The sequence below is a fragment of the Telmatherina bonti genome (assembly GCF_933228915.1).
Source record: "Telmatherina bonti genome assembly, chromosome: 14".
In the NCBI taxonomy this organism is placed as follows: domain Eukaryota; kingdom Metazoa; phylum Chordata; class Actinopteri; order Atheriniformes; family Telmatherinidae; genus Telmatherina; species Telmatherina bonti.
In genome coordinates this window covers 34,174,345-34,194,459 of record NC_136612.1, presented here as the reverse complement: position 1 = coordinate 34,194,459, position 20,115 = coordinate 34,174,345, and the positions used below count along the sequence as shown (strand labels likewise).

The window sequence follows — 20,115 nt, the reverse complement described above, 5'->3', positions numbered from 1 at the left end:
GAAGAAGCTGCTGACTGATTCAGCATGTCGAGCTGTGTGTGTGTGTGTGTGTGTGTGTGTGTGTGTGTGTGTGCGTGCGTGCGTGTGCGTGTGTGTGTGTGTGTCCAGAAAACACTGGAGGAAACTGGTCACGTGCAGGACAGAAGAAGAAGACTCAGGCCTAAACCAAAAAGAATAAAACTGTTTGTGAAATGTTTTCTGTTTCATGCATGGAACTGAAGATGAAGGATTTAATGATGATCTTCATCATTTAGCAGCCAGAATATTTCCTGTTTCCTGGTGGAAAGCAGAATTTTGGGAATTTCTGTGAATATCTTTAAACTTAAAATATCGGCAATGTCTTTCTGCTGCAACTCCGGACGTCTGGAAACTAGTAAAAACTCACATCTAATAGATTTTTTTAACCTCTTTTTTGTTTTTCATCCTATAATTTGGTCTTGATCAATTGTTCTGCAACTTTTGAAATTGTTTCTCTGATATTTTTTAGCCTTTTTACTCATATTTTAGTCCAGTCCTTTTACCTATTTGGATGAATGCATGTGTGTGTGTCTTCTTTCTTCGCTTGTTTGTCTGAACACCTTAACTCTGGCTTCTGAATCATTAAAGAAGAAAAGATGCTTCTAACTGAAGGGATGGATCAGTGTTGCCTGGACACATAACAGACAACCTACTTTAAACTGGACCTTTAGGCTCTTTGCTTCCAGCAGCCTGTCACGAAGACACATCGCTTGTTCCCATTTCTTTATTTGCATCTCTGGAAAACAGAAGGATAAGAGAGATTATCTCCCAGCATAAAACACCGGAGGAAACTGGACACGTGCATGAAGGAAGACCAAGAGTCAGGACTAAAAAACTGTAGATGAGCAGGATCGTATGTCCTGATGAGACATGTCCAGCAAAGACCTGAACCAGGACCTGACAGATCCAGCTGGACCTTCAGCTGATCCATCTACTGTCTGTTGGCTGAAGCCTCATCAGAAATGGTCTCCATGGAAACGTGGTTGTCTAGAAGGGAGAAAAGCCAGAGGTCACATGACTCAAGAACTGGACTTAAGATCAGAGGCAACAGGTCTGTGGGAGGGTCGGATCCTCCCCAGAACCTGGACCTCAACATTACTAAAGCAGTGTGGGATCATCTGGACAGGCAACAGATTGGGGCTGTACTGTGGACCACTGGTGACCCTGGAAAAGGCTTCACCTCTTCCCAAATCCTCCCCGGGTGCTAAAACATGGCAGCCCGGTGTTTTCAATTTTATTTAATTTCATTTTGTATAATTTCAAATTAAGTCTATGTCAGTTTATTAAACTAATTTAGTTTAAATTAATTTAATTCATTCTATTTAATATCAGCATTATTTTATTTTACTTTATTTTATTAAAATATTCAATTTTATTTTTGTGAAATTTAATAAAAATGTATTTTATTTTACTTTGATAAACTACTTTAAATTAAATTAACTTAATCAATTCAGATAAATGTTTAATTTAATTTAATTTAATTTAATTTTTACTGCAGCTAAAGTTGTGAAACCTTTCCTAACATTAGCTGGGTTACATGTTACAACTCAGTTAAAATAGAAGTGTAAATAAACATAACTCAGCTTAACCACATGACAACATTAGTCAGCGACATGTTGAATCAGAGTAAAATACTTATTTTTAATGTGAACACTGTATTTGTCACAATCTAGTCCAAATTTGGCCATTCATCAACTCATTTCATCAGCTCAATACGTGAATGCGACGTGATGTGTGGGGCGGGCAAAAGGGAATATATCTTAATCTGATTTGTGATTTTAAACGTCACTCAGAACGATCTGCTCTGTGATTGGCTGCTGTCCTTAAAGCCTCGGAAGTGTCATTTTAGGACTTGAGCGAAACTTCGGTGTATTTTGAGCAGCGTTTCGGCGGCTGTTTGGGGCTGATCTTAACTTTCGGGCGACATGGCCACCAGAAAGCAGTAAAACAGGTAAGTTTTAAAACTTGTAGATGGAAGAGGAGAGTCTGTGCTTGGTGAATAAGAGTAGAAGTTGTTTTCTGTCTGTTAGTTAATGCAGGGTGTCGAGCTGCTTCTCCCAAGCATGATCCGAGTCTCATTGTTTTTTTGTTTGTACCACAACAAGCTAAAACCAGCTTTTTTTCTGTAATATTTTCTTAGAATTTGGCAACAAAGTCATTGGAAATGTGGCTATAACGTCGGTATTACAATAAACAGACCCAGTTGTTCTGTTTTAAACAAATTTACATCAGATAATGTACTTTTACCGCCTGTTACTCTCATTACCTCCTTTCTGCCAAAACGCACCGTCGCGACCATTTCCAGCTATTTACGGCTCAAACTTTCTTTGTTTGATAAAAACACAAATGTCGAATTGTCTTTAACATTTGTTTTATTTTAAATGACTTTATTATATTTTATACCGAAGTGCAGGGAGTTGGTAACAGCATGATGAACATAAAATAACAGTTTTCCTAACAGGTTTCAATAGATCTCTACACATCATGGTTTCTGCAAAAAACACACCTTTTTCTACCAGTTTTGCACCAAATGAAGCGTGTTATTACACATTTTCCATGCTGTGGATTATTTCTGGATGATTTGCTTGCAGTAATGGTGGTGGTAAGGGGGTTAAATCGACAAATGTCTGCAAAATACGGAAGTTGTGAGCAAGTTAAGACATGTCTGATGTCTCCTGATGGCTTGTTTCAGCAGTGGTATGCTCTAATAATAATTGTCTTTGCACATGGGAGCCTTTCATAACTTTCCTGTTAGTCAGAGCTTGTTTACGACGACAAATTCAAACAGAAAAACTGTCAATATGGAGCATTAATAGGCTTCATAACAACAAAAAATAGTGCAATGTGTGCTTTTCTTCTGTTTAAGACAACTGAAACATCTTGTAGAGGAGCTACAAGCTGATATAATGACAAAAAAGATTAAATAATGACAAAAAAAACAAACAAAACAAACAGTAAAGGAAGACTTGTGTTAAAATAGCTTTAGCTGTGGTTGGAATAAAAAGGTAAAACTTTGCCTGACACGGAGCTCCTGCGAGGTTTTTTCTGCATGTGGGGCTGGTTTATAACACATTTCTGTGAGGAGATATTTTCTGACATTGTAAACAGTCTGACAGACCTGTGAAAGTCGCCGTGACCCATCACTCCATGCAGGTTGACCTAATTACTCGCCAGAGAAAGGCAGAAGCAGACTGATTCAACCATTTGTTTCCAAAGACACACGAGATTTAGTGTTTTATGGCAACAAGTGTGACTTTAACTTGGCAAAGAGTGCAGTGATTTGGGAAAGAAGAGGATTAAACTCTCAGCGAGATGGTCAGCTTGATGTTGGGAGGATGGACGAGCGTACTGTGGCAACATGTTAAAAGCTGCCGTTCTGCAGGCATTTCCTACAGAGACAGAAAGGACTGTGACAGTCTGGAGGTGGGCGTTCATGTCAAAGTAACTGAGCGAGTGCATGCCTGCATAATTGTGTTGCCCCACATTTGCATTCATGTGTGTCTAAATACACATACTGGGGCTCATAATGGTTCTGTGTTTTGTGTCTGATCTCATCAGCATGTCACAGGATTCATTCAAGGCCTTTCTAATGATATACAATATGATAAAACATAAGTCTAAATCCCTTTGTGTGAAGTGGATTTTACTTATTTTCTCTTTAAATTGCCCTCATATTATTTATTAATACTCTATAACTCCACTAAAGGCAGTAACAGCCAACCATAAGGGCTGGAACCAATGAATGTATGGGGGAGATGAGGAAAACAGCTCAATCTTAGATATATATCACAATGTGGACAATAAAAAATCTCTAAAATATAAGTTGAATTTTGTGAATTGACGTGGTGAAGTTGATGGAAGATGTAGAAGAGCGATGAATCCTCATTAAGAGCTAGCATATGTAAGAAGTTTTACTTTAAATGTGACTCTAGCTACGTTTCCACCCCCTCCAGAATCACACACAACCTAATAATTCAAAACAAACAAAAAAAGATAATGGAAATATCTAAATGTCAAAAAACTTCTAAGTATCCCAAAAGAGATGTTATGCGCTCATGAGGTGGTTTCTCAGACGTCTCCACACAGAAGTTTATCGCAAAGTGTAAAAAAACACTTTTTCACTGTACGCGATGTGGGGGGTCACGTGACCAGTTTATTTCCAGTAAAGATGGCGCATATTTATGGATGGAGGAAGAGACTCAAATCCAGAAATAGAGAAAAAAAAATATGACCTCCGTCTTTGCGAGCTGTGAAAAAAACGTACATTCAGACTTTGCCTCCGAACTATTCCCTCGCTGCTTTCGTCTTCTGACGAGGACAAAACACAAAATGTTTCGTGTCTTGCGAGGTCCTGCATATTTTACCAGAATCATGGCTTATGTGCTAAACACCATTCAACAGGCGTGTGAGAAAATATCGCAAATTCTTGTGTAGGGCTGTGACGATATGCTTTTGTCCCGATTCAATTCAATTCCGATTTTTGTAGATTAACATAAAAAAATGTCTAAAACTTTTTTTTCTCGTCATTTTTCTTGATTTCAATTGGGAAAAAAAACACAGTAGCCAGATCATCATTCTGCTGCTATAATGCCCAAGAAGACAAGTTGAGAGATCAATAATACCAATGAAAATGACAAAACTTTTGTAATGGACAATTTTTATTTATTTGAACAAAAAATCAATTTGAAAATTGGGAAGCAAAAAAAAAATCCTGATTTTCGATTTTTCGTATTCGATTTTCCCGCCCCTAATTTTTACTGATGCTGCAGGTTTTTTTCTTTTTTCATCTTATAAATAAAGAACGAGTGTTTTTATTTATTCTGCGGTGAAATGTCGATCCACTGTTCTTCTTCAGGAAGTTTGTGTCGAGCGTGTGGCAGTGTGAAGTGCTGACTTTGCTGTGACACTTTTCTTATCGTTTAATTGAAGTAAAGAAAAATCGCAATACATCGTCGTGCTTATATTATCACAATATATTGTATCGTTGCCCTGTATTGCCATACGTGTTGTATTGCCAGATTCTTGCTGATACACACCCCTACCATTTAGCAGAAACGCCTGCAAATCTCACGCTTTTATTTTGTGAAAATCTCTGAATGAAACGCAGAAAAAGAAGGATGAAAAACACCAGTTTGCAGATGCTGCAAAAAACCTCCAGCAGGTGATGTTAAATCTTCATCTCAGCTCAGAAAAGGTGAAGCAAACGGCAAACTAATCTTCGTCTTCTGCTGACAAGGATTTGCATCTGTTTTCAGTTAAAAGCGCCACTTCTGCTCCCCTGAACGTATGTTTCACTCGTCATACGACGGCATCGTCATACTTCCATGCATCTTTTACGTTGCCATGGTTATCAAGTCTGTTTGTCCACTAGTGGGCAGCGTTGAGGTCAGAGTTCACTTCCGCATTGTGACACCGGTTGGTGGCAGTAATGCACTGCTGTAAAGTTGTTTAACTTCTTCTTCAGGTGTTCCTCTTTTCCTCTGATTGTGTGTCAGCTATACAACTCAACACTGCCCCCTTGTTTCTGGTGGTATTTCTTCATTTTCTGCTTCAAGTTCCTTGAAAACGGACCAATTTAAATGCATAGTATCGCAGGAGACGGACGAAACTGTGCGACTGCGTGTCCGTTTTCTGCGTCCAGCATGAATCTGTAAAACCAGGACTTTTATGCTAAGATACGACTTTCCATCTCAATGATATCTCACTGCCACCACAATCCCGACGTGGTTATTCCCAAGCCAGCGTCGTGCAAACGTCTCAGAAAGCAGGTGAAAAAAGCTCTGACGTGCCTCACTGTAGCTGCTAACGCAAATTTTTCAGCCAAGTGTCGACGTCTCTTCTGTTTGTTGTAATTAAAGATATGAAGATAAAATTTACTACAAACTGTTATAAAAAAATGCCTTTAAAGTCCCACAGCGGTGAAAACATGCATGCACAGGTGCACCTTTTTGTTTGTTTTGCACATCATAGAAATTGAGCTGTGATGTTTTGTGGCAAGGTGCTGGCTGCAGTTGGCGTCTCTGCAGCCGTTTCAGAGGATTTGGCTGCCGCTTCTGGGTGAGGATTTGGATTTTCTGTGATGCAGAAAGGTTTTGCTGCGACTTGGATGAGCTCACCGTGGATTTAATATGTTCTGTTATGTAAGGTGCTGTGTCTGGACAAGCATGCAGAAAGCACGATGCCTTTCGGAGGCTTCCTCTTCAGATGCTCTACAGGAAGCGTGGGCGACTGCAGTGGAGTCTCATACACCTGCTTTTATTAGAGGGACACCAGGCACATCAAAATGTTGATGACAGATACAGACGGAGCAGTTTGTACCAAAGTCATGGCGTCAGTAAGATGCTAGCCTGAAGCTGTGAGCCTCAACTGTGAGGAAAAGTCGTATAAAAGAGAGAAACTGATGTAGAAGTTGGGAGTTTCTGTGTTCTCTGACAGGAAGACATTCAGCGGAAACCCGTCTTCGGTTTCACTCTGCCGATTACTTCTGCTCGCCAGTGTTTCAACTTACCGTCACCCCTCTCTTATTTGGTGAAGTTCGCTTTCAGACTGTCTTTACGAGACGTTGTTTCAGAGAATAAACCGAGTCCGGAGACTCTCCTAAACGTTTCAGAGCAGAGTAACGAAGCTGTGTGTGACGTTATGGCTGCTGGAGCTGCTGTTGACTTTGCTTTGTTCCATGATTTATCTTTTTCCTGAACAGTTTGACATTAACACGCAGCCAAAATAACCAAATACACTAAGCAGCAGCATTCTTCTGCTGACCTTTGATACTATAGATAAAAGAGCACAAGATGTTTTATTGTCCTGACTAGATATTGACGAATCAACAGTGTTTTTTAAGAGATCTTTGCTGCTGAAGTGATGCTTCTGACGGCCTGGTAGGAATCAGGAAGTGGTTTTTATCGTTGCCACATATCCGCAACCAGCTTAAGTTTTCTGTAGGTTGTATTTGCTGCTTTCTTGTGGCTGATGGAGGCCATTTACCTTTTAGAGTTTAATGTTTGTATCTCCAAATAAAAGGGAAATGTTTGCATGTATGAATCGATCAAGTGAAGCTTCTTCTTCAACGTTACAAAATCCAAAGTCCGCACACTGATTTCCCACCATGATTTACGAAATAAAGAGGTTGTTTTTGACCAAGTGGCAACCCCCGGTGGTTAAAAGCAAAGCCTATGCGGAAGTGCATAAAGCTGCAGTTCCCAATTCATCCACTAGGGGCTCCAAAACAGAGCAAATCCCCATAGACTCCCATGTTAAAAAGACCAACTTCACAGCAGAAATAAACATGTTTACAGCCTGGTTCAAAAATCCATTATCGGTTTAATAGGTCAGGTTTACCTTCATGACAACTGTGGGGGGAGTGAATATTTTTCTAACTCGCCTTTTAAAAGTAATTTATTCTCAAAGTTCGGCATATTTATGGGCGTGTCCTTTTGATTGACAGGTACTCGATCTCCTGCTTCAAGTAAGAAGAACGCAGAACAACTGTGGTTTTTAGCCGGTTAACAACGTGACTGAGCTTTAGCATCATTTTCTTCATCCTACCTGAGAGAAACACCTAAACGTGAAGCTGGTTGTGCAGGCCATGGCGCCCAATGCCTGATAATTACACGCTGCCACCTTTCACAGTGTCTGGTTTGAGGTCACTCTACCTCTTTCTGTGTTTTATAAATATCCCTCTGTGTTGTGTCAGGAGGTGGGAGGATGTCTGTGGAGGTGGATTTGTTGCTGCAGGAGGCGAAGGAAAACATCGAGGCGGCCCAGAACTACCGCAGTGAACTCCAGCAACGCCTGCATGGCCTCAATCAGGCCCGTAAGCAGGTACTGCATCCTCCTCACCTCTAAACGCCTTCCCAGCAGGTCCAGCCGACGTGGAATCCCCGGAGAGTGTAATCGCCCCCCTCTTTCTGTTATCTCTTCCTTCCCCCTGCTGTCTACATTTACCCGTCCAGCTGCTCGCTGTAAACAATGCTGCTATTTCCTGTTTCTATAGAGCCACAAGCGAGCCTTCGTCCCCCCCCCCCCCCCAAAACAACGTCACAGTTGCTGAGTCCTAATAGTTAAGGTTTATTCTCCTGAAGCTTCAAGCTGCATCAACATACAAATGATTACCAACATCATTTCTACATTTAGATGAATAAAAATCAGAGTTCTGATGTCATAAAGGAGTCAGTCTGTTAGCCGAAGTGACGGGAGAGAATCCAACCTGCTGGCCAGTTACCAAGAAAAACTCTGCAGATACAAAGACCTGATGGAAAACGTCGACCACTTTCTGTCGCCAAGCTTTATGTGTCGTCATTAGATGCTGCTGGTCAACACAAAAGTCTGATCAACCAATCATACGGCAGCAACTCGCCGTGTCACATAAACCTGGTGAAGTTTAAACTGAGCATCACAATGAGGAAGAAAGGAGGTTTAAGGTTGTTGGTTGTTTACTGGAGTTCTTGTCCCACTTTGTGATGAGGTGGAACGAGAGATTCTCATGGTGATGTGGTGGAACGGGAGATTCTCATCATGATGAGGTGGAACGGGAGATTCTCATGGCGATGAGGTGGAACGGGAGATTCTCATGGTGATGAGGTGGAACGGGAGATTCTCATGGTGATGAGGTGGAACGGGAGATTCTCATGGTGATGAGGTGGAACGGGAGATTCTCATGATAATGAGGTGGAAGGGGAGATTCTCATGATGATGAGGTGGAATGGGAGATTCTCATCATGATGAGGTGGAACGGGAGATTCTCATCATGATGAGGTGAAACGGGAAATTCTCATGGCGATGAGGTGGAACGGGAGATTCTCATGGTGATGAGGTGGAACGGGAGATTCTCATCATGATGAGGTGGAACAGGAAATTCTCATGGTGATGAGGTGGAACGGAAGATTCTCATGATGATGAGGTGGAACGGGAGATTATCATCATGATGAGGTGGAACGGGAAATTCTCATGGCGATGAGGTGGAACGGGAGATTCTCATCATGATGAGGTGGAACGGGAGATTATCATCATGATGAGGTGGAACGGGAGATTCTCATGGCGATGAGGTGGAACGGGAGATTCTCATGATGATGAGGTGGAACGGGAGATTCTCATGGCGATGAGGTGGAACGGGAGATTCTCATGATGATGAGGTGGAAGGGGAAATTCTCATGATGATGAGGTGGAACGGGAGATCCTCATCATGATGAGGTGGAACGGGAGATTCTCATCATGATGAGGTGAAACGGGAAATTCTCATGGCGATGAGGTGGAACGGGAGATTCTCATCATGATGAGGTGGAACAGGAAATTCTCATGGTGATGAGGTGGAACGGAAGATTCTCATGATGATGAGGTGGAACGGGAGATTCTCATCATGATGAGGTGGAACGGAAGATTCTCATGGTGATGAGGTGGAACGGGAGATTCTCATCATGATGAGGTGGAACGGGAGATTCTCATCATGATGAGGTGGAACGGGAGATTCTCATGGTGATGAGGTGGAACGGGAGATTCTCATGGTGATGAGGTGGAACGGGAGATTCTCATCATGATGAGGTGGAACGGGAGATTCTCATGGTGATGAGGTGGAACGGGAGATTCTCATGGTGATGAGGTGGAACGGGAGATTCTCATGGTGATGAGGTGGAACGGGAGATTCTCATCATGATGAGGTGGAACGGGAGATTATCATCATGATGAGGTGGAACGGGAGATTCTCATGGCGATGAGGTGGAACGGGAGATTCTCATCATGATGAGGTGGAACGGGAGATTCTCATCATGATGAGGTGGAACGGGAGATTCTCATCATGATGTGGTGGAACGAGAGATTCTCATCATCATGTGGTGGAACGGGAGATTCTCATCATCATGTGGTGGAACGGGAGATTCTTATCATGATGAGGTGGAACGGGAGATTATCATCATGATGAGGTGGAACGGGAGATTCTCATGGCGATGAGGTGGAACGGGAGATTCTCATGGTGATGAGGTGGAACGGGAGATTCTCATGGTGATGAGGTGGAACGGGAGATTCTCATGGTGATGAGGTGGAACGGGAGATTCTCATGATAATGAGGTGGAAGGGGAGATTCTCATGATGATGAGGTGGAATGGGAGATTCTCATCATGATGAGGTGGAACGGGAGATTCTCATCATGATGAGGTGAAACGGGAAATTCTCATGGCGATGAGGTGGAACGGGAGATTCTCATGGTGATGAGGTGGAACGGGAGATTCTCATCATGATGAGGTGGAACAGGAAATTCTCATGGTGATGAGGTGGAACGGAAGATTCTCATGATGATGAGGTGGAACGGGAGATTATCATCATGATGAGGTGGAACGGGAAATTCTCATGGCGATGAGGTGGAACGGGAGATTCTCATCATGATGAGGTGGAACGGGAGATTATCATCATGATGAGGTGGAACGGGAGATTCTCATGGCGATGAGGTGGAACGGGAGATTCTCATGATGATGAGGTGGAAGGGGAAATTCTCATGATGATGAGGTGGAACGGGAGATCCTCATCATGATGAGGTGGAACGGGAGATTCTCATCATGATGAGGTGAAACGGGAAATTCTCATGGCGATGAGGTGGAACGGGAGATTCTCATGGTGATGAGGTGGAACGGGAGATTCTCATCATGATGAGGTGGAACAGGAAATTCTCATGGTGATGAGGTGGAACGGAAGATTCTCATGATGATGAGGTGGAACGGGAGATTCTCATCATGATGAGGTGGAACGGAAGATTCTCATGGTGATGAGGTGGAACGGGAGATTCTCATCATGATGAGGTGGAACGGGAGATTCTCATCATGATGAGGTGGAACGGGAGATTCTCATGGTGATGAGGTGGAACGGGAGATTCTCATGGTGATGAGGTGGAACGGGAGATTCTCATCATGATGAGGTGGAACGGGAGATTCTCATGGTGATGAGGTGGAACGGGAGATTCTCATGGTGATGAGGTGGAACGGGAGATTCTCATGGTGATGAGGTGGAACGGGAGATTCTCATCATGATGAGGTGGAACGGGAGATTATCATCATGATGAGGTGGAACGGGAGATTCTCATGGCGATGAGGTGGAACGGGAGATTCTCATCATGATGAGGTGGAACGGGAGATTCTCATCATGATGAGGTGGAACGGGAGATTCTCATCATGATGTGGTGGAACGAGAGATTCTCATCATCATGTGGTGGAACGGGAGATTCTCATCATCATGTGGTGGAACGGGAGATTCTTATCATGATGAGGTGGAACGGGAGATTATCATCATGATGAGGTGGAACGGGAGATTCTCATGGCGATGAGGTGGAACGGGAGATTCTCATGATGATGAGGTGGAAGGGGAGATTCTCATGATGATGAGGTGGAACGGGAGATTCTCATCATGATGAGGTGGAACGGGAGATTCTCATCATGATGAGGTGGAACGGGAGATTCTCATCATGATGAGGTGGAATGGAAGATTCTCATGGTGATGAGGTGGAACGGGAGATTCTCATCATGATGAGGTGGAACGGGAGATTCTCATCATGATGAGGTGGAACGGGAGATTCTCATGGTGATGAGGTGGAACGGGAGATTCTCATGGTGATGAGGTGGAACGGGAGATTCTCATCATGATGAGGTGGAACGGGAGATTCTCATGGTGATGAGGTGGAACGGGAGATTCTCATGGTGATGAGGTGGAACGGGAGATTCTCATGGTGATGAGGTGGAACGGGAGATTCTCATCATGATGAGGTGGAACGGGAGATTATCATCATGATGAGGTGGAACGGGAGATTCTCATCATGATGAGGTGGAACGGAAGATTCTCATGGTGATGAGGTGGAACGGGAGATTCTCATCATGATGAGGTGGAACGGGAGATTCTCATCATGATGAGGTGGAACGGGAGATTCTCATGGTGATGAGGTGGAACGGGAGATTCTCATGGTGATGAGGTGGAACGGGAGATTCTCATCATGATGAGGTGGAACGGGAGATTCTCATGGTGATGAGGTGGAACGGGAGATTCTCATGGTGATGAGGTGGAACGGGAGATTCTCATGGTGATGAGGTGGAACGGGAGATTCTCATCATGATGAGGTGGAACGGGAGATTATCATCATGATGAGGTGGAACGGGAGATTCTCATGGCGATGAGGTGGAACGGGAGATTCTCATCATGATGAGGTGGAACGGGAGATTCTCATCATGATGAGGTGGAACGGGAGATTCTCATGGTGATGAGGTGGAACGGGAGATTCTCATGGTGATGAGGTGGAACGGGAGATTCTCATCATGATGATGTGGAACAGGAAATTCTCATGGTGATGAGGTGGAACGGGACATTCTCATGGTGATGAGGTGGAACGGGAGATTCTCATGGTGATGAGGTGGAACGGGAGATTCTCATCATGATGAGGTGGAACGGGAGATTCTCATTAGATCATATTTAAAATGTCCCTTCAGTCCGGCTTATCAGGAGTCATGTTGCTCCTGTGTTTCCAGTCACAAACCAGTTGTTTCTGCTGGTTTTGCTGGGAGGGAATGTTTAGAACCCTCCAGATGTGGTTCTACTTGCATCGACATGCTCGCTCCATTCCAGAGAAAAACAACCTAAACATCATGCTGACACCAGTTCTTCCACCCAGTCCCAGCTGTTCCATCGTACATTATCTTGGATCGAGTCTTGATCTCGTTTTCTTCCCATGACCCCCTCTCCCCCTTTCATTCCCACAGAGAGGATTGCTCACTACCAGATAATAGGAATCCAGGAAACTACACACAAACACACACACACTGAGAATAGCAGAGGAGACAGCAGAAATCCCAGACAATACTATCACCGCAGCATCTTGCCCTCACAGCATTGGGGGGGCGGGGGGGTCCAAACATTTATGAAATCTCCGTCTGGGATCACCTCCTCCCTTCCACACCACTTGTTTGGGATTATTTTTAGTCATGGTTATTATTTCAAACGCCCGAAAAATATTGATCATTGCTCGTCTGCGCTGCACTGATAACCTGCAGGAAGAGATGTGGAAAATCTGCACACACACTCGCATGGAGAGGAGTGTGTGTCCTGGAAAAAGCATGGCGTGTGTTTCCACTCTCAGAGTCACGGTGTCCCTGCTTTATCAGTGCTGCAGCTGTCAATCAGCCTTCCGCTTCCTATCTGTCTGTAAACGGACTGAGAAATCCTTGAGCGTGTGTATGTGTGTTTGAAAAAGAAGAACTGAAACACGGTCTTCACAGCTGATGACAAACTAGCAAGTGTCCTGACTTGACATCGACTGGTGAAGTAGAAGCTCCATCGTCAGTTCGCCTATGGAGAGCGTGCACCAGGCAGACGCGGGGTTTCCTTCCACACTTTCAGGGGTCTCGCTTGTGGAAGAACGTTTGTAAAAACTTTAGATCGCATATGAAAGATGGACGGAGCCTTCAGTGGTTAAAAGTGAAGCCTATGCTAAAGTGCATAAAACTGCAGTTCCCCCTTCATCCACTAGGTGCTCCAAAACAGAGCGAATCCCCATAGACTCCCATGTTAAAAAGACCAACTTCACAGCAGAATAAACATGTTTACAATCTGGTTCAAAAATCCATTTTCGGTTTAATAGGTCATGAGAACTGTGGGGGGAGTGAATTTCTATCTAACTCGCCCATTTAAAAGTAATTTAATCTGAAAATTTGGCATATTTAGGGGCGTGTCCTTTTGATTGACAGGTACCCGATCTCCCGCTTCTAGTCAGAAGTACGTAGAACAACCGCGGTTTTTAACTGGTTAACAACGCGACTTAGCTTTAACCCGCTTACTTCCGTTAGCTGGTTAGCTCCCGTTATCTCGGAGTTAGCTTGGTTAGCTTTTAGCTACAGGCAGCTCGGAGTTTGCTCGATGTCAATCATCCACCATGACAGTCACTCTCAGCTGCACCTCTTTGCCCATATTTGTATTTTCTGGGTGAGACGACACGCATGCCCCGCCAAGATGGCGATGGTAGGAACCGCCCACCGAGCTTCAATTCAGCTCTTCAGAAACCTACGGGTGACGTCACAGAGGCTCCGCCCATCTTTTATATACAGTCTACGGTTAAGATGGTGATTAGACCAAAATTGCTTCTGAAACGCTCCTGATTTTCTGTGAAGCTGCTTGGAAAACAGAACAAATCCGCAAACCGTGACTTAAAACCTGCATCTGGTGGAGTTCTGGGGTATAGATCCTTTAAACGCGGCCGTCAACCATTTCAGCAACACACATGAAAGCAACTTAAAAGGTGCAGGTCAATGACTGAAGTTCAGGAAGAAAAAAACTAATTAGTTTGCATGTTTGATGTTTTATTTGGTTATTTCTGGGCCGTTTATTCCAGTTTGGGGCGGGGGGGGGGCGACCGGTGGTGGACGTCCTGGATGGGTCGCCTGTCCGACATGCCAGGACATACGAAACAAAAAAGTTTTCACGCTTCTAGGCGTCTTTTTACCGACATGCACGCCATCACTCATGTTGAATAAAGCTGTATGAAACGGAAAGAGACGCAGCATCTTCCTCACCCCGTCCTCCGCCCCGCAGGTTCGGGGCAGCTCGGGTCAGGCCCGCGAGGCCCTGCGGAGGCACTTTGCAGAGCTGCAGGCGGCGGCGACTCGGTTGCTGACGGAGCGCCTGGCCGGCCTCCTGGCTGAGGTGGACGCCATCGAGGCCGACAGCATCAAGCCTCTGGATGACTGCCAGAGCCTCATAGAGCACGGCGTGGGCCAGGCCGACGAGCTGCTCAGAGAAGGTAAAGACGTCCCCTTTTCTCCAGGGAGGACACGGACATCCCGTCTGGTTCAGGATGCAGAGAAATGTCTGATTTGTCTGCAGGAGAGGCAGCTCTGCGATGCGGTCTCGGAGAGAAGGAGGACAAACTGGGCAGTTTCACCAAGAAGGCGATGCACATCCAGCTGGACAGGTAGGACAGACGTCTGGCTGCAGAAGACGTGCAGGACGCCTCCGTTCTGTTCGCTGCTAAAAGCGGTTGTTTGTTTGTTTCCCAGCCTGCCAGAGGTTCCGGGGTTGGTGGACGTACCGTGTGTCTCCGCCCAGCTGGATGACTCCCTGCTGGGTCTGCTCAGGGACCGGGTGTCCCGCCACGGATCCGTCTTGTCCCATCCGCCTGTCCAGATTGAAGAGCTTCAGGAGAGACCAGGCGGCATCCTGGTGCGCTGGTGCAAGGTCAGCAGGAGAACCTCCCACCAGGAGCTGAATCTCCTCCTGGAAAAGAATCAAACTTTCCATCTGAATGTTAAAAACAGAGACGTTATAGGTCCCTCCTGACCCCCCCTCCCCACGCAGTGTCGGTTTAAACCCGGGTGACAATGCAGCTGATGCTCTGAATGTTTTTCCATGAATGAAAGATGAAAACGAACCTTTGCTTCAGGTGGATGAAGACTTCGCAGCATCAGATTACCGGCTGCAGTACCGGCGGTCCGGCAGCGGGGGGAGCCAGTATGAGGATGCCTACATCGGTCGGGACTGCGAGTTCCTGGTTCTCCACCTGGACCCCCACACTGATTATCTGTTCAGAGTCTGCGCCCGTGGGGAGGGCCGCACCGAGTGGAGCCCCTGGAGCATCCCACAGACGGGCTACACCACGTTAGCTCCGCATGGTCAGTGAAGACGTATGGTAGCCGCTGTCGCCCGTGACGACCTGAAAGATTCCCCGTCAGGACTGCCTGAATCCGGTCCTGGAGATCTCCTTTCCTGCAGCTTCTCAAACACGCCTGAAACGGACGAATGTGCGTCTAACCGGCCTCTGCAGAGCAGAATGACGCGCAGACGAAAGAATTCAGACGGGATCGGGCGTGTTGGAGAAGTTCTGGAAGTTGCAGGATGATAGATCTCCAGAACCGGACCTGGGAAGTTCTGTTCTGCAGCACGTCAGCTAGGGCTGCTCCTTTATGACAAAAATTATAATCACGATTATTTTGACTGAAATTGAAATCTCGATTATTTAACACAATTATCCAGTATTTATAAACAACGCTGCGCGTCGTGGTGTTCTAGACTCCGCGTCGTGCATTATAACCGTCTAATGGACGGTTCCGAGTTGTTTAATCCGCTTTTACCGCTTATATAGGAACTATTTTATGTTGGTCTGGATGTACGTTTTATACCAAACAACCGCTGTCAGGCTGCAGCGCGTTTCTCTCATTCACCTGTTAAAAGACGGCTGATCTGAACCAGCTGGTTAACGCGTTGCTATGGTAACGCCCCGTAACGGAGGTATATTACAGTGTTTAACTGGCCGAACTATGTATGGGAAAATAATGCAGCCAGTTGTCACTGACAACGGTATAAACTATGTTTAGGTGAACTTCCACAACCTACTGCAGTTATTCTACATGGACCTGCAGCCGGAGCCGACTGAGACTGGCCGCCTGGGAGTGCTTTAGGACGGGAGAGGCTCCCGCTGCTCCTTCCTTACAGTAACTGCAGAACAATATGTGCCTTCAAGTCAGTCGCCAAAACACCAGAAAAGTCTCTAATAACTCCAGTAAAAGTTGCTAGATTTGTCGCTTTTAACAAAAAAAGTCTCCAGATTTAGCGAGAAAGTCTCCAAATTGGCAACAGTGTCTGAATGAAAGCAAAGCGGCTGTGGGAGGAGTTTACAGCACAGCGCTGCAACGCCAGAGATGCTCGATTAGCAGCTGAAGACAGCAGGAGAGGAAACTGCAGAGAGAAAAATAATCACACCCTTTTATTTTTTATGATAGTTGAAAACCCAGATCGTAGTTGAGATTAAAATCCGATTAATCGCCCAGTCCTAACGTCAGCTGCACCAGAAGCTGCATGAAGCGCACATCTGCGACGGCTGGAATCTATTGAACTGGTAGTTACCATGACAACCATGACTGGGATTTGTGCTATCTGTGAGTGACGCCCACTGATCCTTTCTAAAGATATCAGAGAACAGCAATCAAACAATCAAACTTTATTTATGAAGCGCCTTTCCAACATAAAATATGTGACTCGAAGTGCTTTACTGTTTAAAATCAGACATAAAGGAAACACAGACAGACACATTAGACAGATACCTCCAACCCCCCTTTTTAGATACATCTAAATGAGAGGTAAGTCCAGACGAACTAGTCGTGGAAACCCCATCCGAGGAGCCGTTTGCACCGGGGCAACGCATTGGCAGTAACGCAGAGGTACAGGCCACCATTTAAAACGTATAACTGCAGGTTGTTGTAAAAACCAGATCCTGCTCCAGCTGCTCGAGGTGCTGGAACAGTCCGACCCTCCGCGTCGGAGACCACAGGACGCCGTGGTGCCACTACATCTGCTCAGCTTTGCTTTCTCGTCCTCCAGAGTGGCGTTCAGGAACCGACGGTTACATCCTGAGCAGCAGGAGAAACATCGCCCTGCGTAACGACTCCTCCCAGACTCCCTGCCCCGTCCTCTACTCCAACGCCCCCACCTACTTCTGCGGCCAGACGCTCACCTTTAAGTAAGCACGCTGCATCTGTAGAGAAGCGCTGTGCATGTGAAGGATGTGCAGCGTGAGCGCCGTGTGTTCTGTGTGCAGGATCACTGCGGCGGGTCAGATGGATCCGCGGGACAGTCTGGGCGTGTGCATCGACAGCGAGAGGGGGGAGGACTCCCTTCAGAGGGACCAGGCCGTCTGCATTTCCACCAATGGTACAAAGACGCAGCATAGCGGCGGTGACGTGCAGGAAGCATGCAGGAGTCTGACTGTCCGGCTTCTCCTTCCAGGTGCTGTTTTTGTCAACGGAAAAGAGATGACCAACCAGCTGCCCGCCATCAGCATCGGCTCCGCCGTGACCTTCGACATGGAGGTGGTGAGCCTGTTCCCCATCAGCAACAACAACCTGAGCGAGGGGGGCCACTTCAAGCTCAGGGTGACCATCGGCTCTGGGAACCGCGAGGTGGTGTTCGACTGGCTGGTGGACCAGGCTGTGGACTGCCTCTTCTTCGGCTGCTCCTTCGTCCACTCGGGCTGGAAGGTTCTGGTGTTTTAGTGGGATGGGTCGTCCGTTCATCTCTGTCATCTTTACTTCCTCTTCGTCTCTCATCCGATGGGCTTTCAGGGTCTCAAAGTCTGGGCAGCAAGGAACTAAATCTTCCGATTCTGGCCGCGGTATCGTCAACATGGCGATGGATGCGTCTCACCAGAGATCACCATGTTAAGATGTGAAGAACGGCTTCTCTCCTGCCCCGTTATGGAAAACCTGCAGCTTTATAACCTCTGAGCCAAAAACAGCTGATTCTGTTCATGGAAAACCACGTTGCCTGCAGGAAGTCGCAGCAGTTTTAATGAGGACGTGCAGATTTCAGCTTCTCATCTAAAAGTTGTGCAGATTTAACCGTTTACATGCAACGATGTTACCTAGCAACACCGAGATCAGCGGCTAGAAGCGGTCCTACTTTACTGGTTTCTTTGTACCAGTCATAGAAAGGGGGGTTGATGGGCATGTTTTCCTCATCACGACCAGCTGAAAACGGATCAGTTCTGTTTGGGATGGGAAGTGCGAGTGGGCCTGAGATGAAACCCTGAGGGACACCACGGCAGGACACGATGGGACAAACTGACGGATACTACGAGGAAAACGCCGCCTACTTCCTCCGTGCGTGGCAATGTGCCGATTCTCTGAGTGGAAATGAGATTCATCCTGATGCATCCCAGCTCTTCATCAGTCTTAAGCGAGGATTGGCGTTTGTGTGTTTGTAGTTCAACTCCTGGACCTTCATGCAGGTCGGTCCTTGTTTACAGCATTAGTCTTAACCTGCAGGTCTTTCTATAGCATCACTGTGAAAATTGTACCTTCCTTTTCGGTTTTCCTTCGCTTCCCGAATGCAACAGATAAAAGGAGAGTTTCAGTGTTTTCTCGCTTCTTTTCTACAGATCAGAATGTATCGAGGCGCTTTGAGGATGTTCGGAGATAAATGTAAAGATCTGAGATGAGAGAAAGGCCTGTTTTACCCCGTATAGATTTATTTTTAGCTCCTGGCTTCAGTCGGTGAAAACAGTTGCAATATGGCTTCAGAAACGTCCGTTTTTTCACCAGTTCAGTGTTCCTGAAATATTTCATCATCCCAACATAAATCAGTGTTTAGTTATTTACATTCAGGTAGGATGAGACGCGGGCAGAAGTCCAGCTTTACACCTGAACGCGCCGCGCCCTCATCAGGATTCAGGATCAGGCTTTTGTTTTGGGTTGAATCGTCTCTAAAGCTTCCTGTTGAATGTTGAAGCCGCTCCAGTCTGGCCGACTCCTCGCTGCCGTGACGGGATTTTCCCCAAACGGGTTAGATTTCAGTTTTTATGTTCGCACAGCAGGGGGCGCTACTGCAATGGAAACTCTTAGACTTTCTGCATTTTCGAGGACACAAACTATTTTTTATTGAACTGTTGCAAAGCTGTTTTATTGTTGAGAATATTTTTTCGAGATTTTTTTGGTTTTAACTGGTTTTCCTTCCTCGCTTTCAGAAGGAGTCGTTGCATCATCTGCTGCCTCTTTACTCCGTTTCTGGTCTCCAGTTCAGAGTCTTAAAATCTGTTCCTGGATCAACAGCAGGTCAAGAATGAAACAAATAATAAAACTTTTGTCTTAATGCGTTTTTGTTTTCATGACATGAAAACCTGGAACACGTGCGCTTGCACACACCTGGCTGATGCTGAGGATGTAGGAAGGCTTCAGCGGTGGAAGCGTCATGGTTTGGGCCGGTTTCAGCTGCCCAGCGTCGTTATTTACCAGCAGATGTTTTCTTGTTTGCTCACCTGAGGCGTTGGTCTCCTGGATCTGGTCCAGTTGATGGTACAAACTCCCACGACTGAAGCTGCACCTGCTCGTGAAGCCTCTGTGTTGTGTTCACTGTTTGCATCTTTCACTTTTTTTAAAAAATAAAGTCATGTGATCATTGACGAAACACGCGTCATGCAGTTTTTCCACTTGGAACTGGTAACATTTAGATAAACTCTGGGCATGAAATAAGAAACTGGCACAAAAATGCAGGGAAACTAAACTTTAGTAGATTATTTCTTTGCTTCTGAGTTAAAAATCAGATTTAATTTAAAGTATGTTTATCATCATATTATCTCACATTTGTAGGAAG

The 20,115-nt window shown here is 45.5% G+C and overlaps 1 protein-coding gene across 2 annotated transcripts; it reads left to right on the top strand.

The window, feature by feature from the left end:
- Window positions 1-1,880: 1,880 nt before the first annotated feature.
- crlf3 (cytokine receptor-like factor 3) lies at window positions 1,881-19,877 on the top strand. Of its 2 annotated transcripts, none has more exons than XM_079252730.1 (9): window positions 1,881-1,969; window positions 7,712-7,839; window positions 14,569-14,776; window positions 14,860-14,947; window positions 15,033-15,195; window positions 15,416-15,644; window positions 17,350-17,488; window positions 17,567-17,679; window positions 17,755-19,877. In XM_079252730.1, exons 2-9 carry the CDS (start codon window positions 7,723-7,725, stop codon window positions 18,018-18,020), a joined length of 1,323 nt encoding a protein of 440 aa, XP_079108856.1. In that variant the 5' UTR covers window positions 1,881-1,969; window positions 7,712-7,722; the 3' UTR covers window positions 18,021-19,877. The 2 variants fall into 2 exon arrangements, with proteins under 2 accessions (XP_079108856.1, XP_079108855.1); XM_079252729.1 differs by having other exon boundaries at window positions 15,033-15,210.
- Window positions 19,878-20,115: the final 238 nt, after the last annotated feature.

Bases quoted from the DNA above. Each gene is read 5' to 3' on its own strand.
- crlf3 (XM_079252729.1), top strand. From the start codon at position 7,723: ATGTCTGTGGAGGTGGATTTGTTGCTGCAGGAGGCGAAGGAAAACATC. The intron at 14,777-14,859 runs GTAAAGACGTCC...ATTTGTCTGCAG, and splicing joins CGACGAGCTGCTCAGAGAAG to GAGAGGCAGCTCTGCGATGC. The intron at 15,211-15,415 runs GTCAGCAGGAGA...CCTTTGCTTCAG, and splicing joins TCCTGGTGCGCTGGTGCAAG to GTGGATGAAGACTTCGCAGC.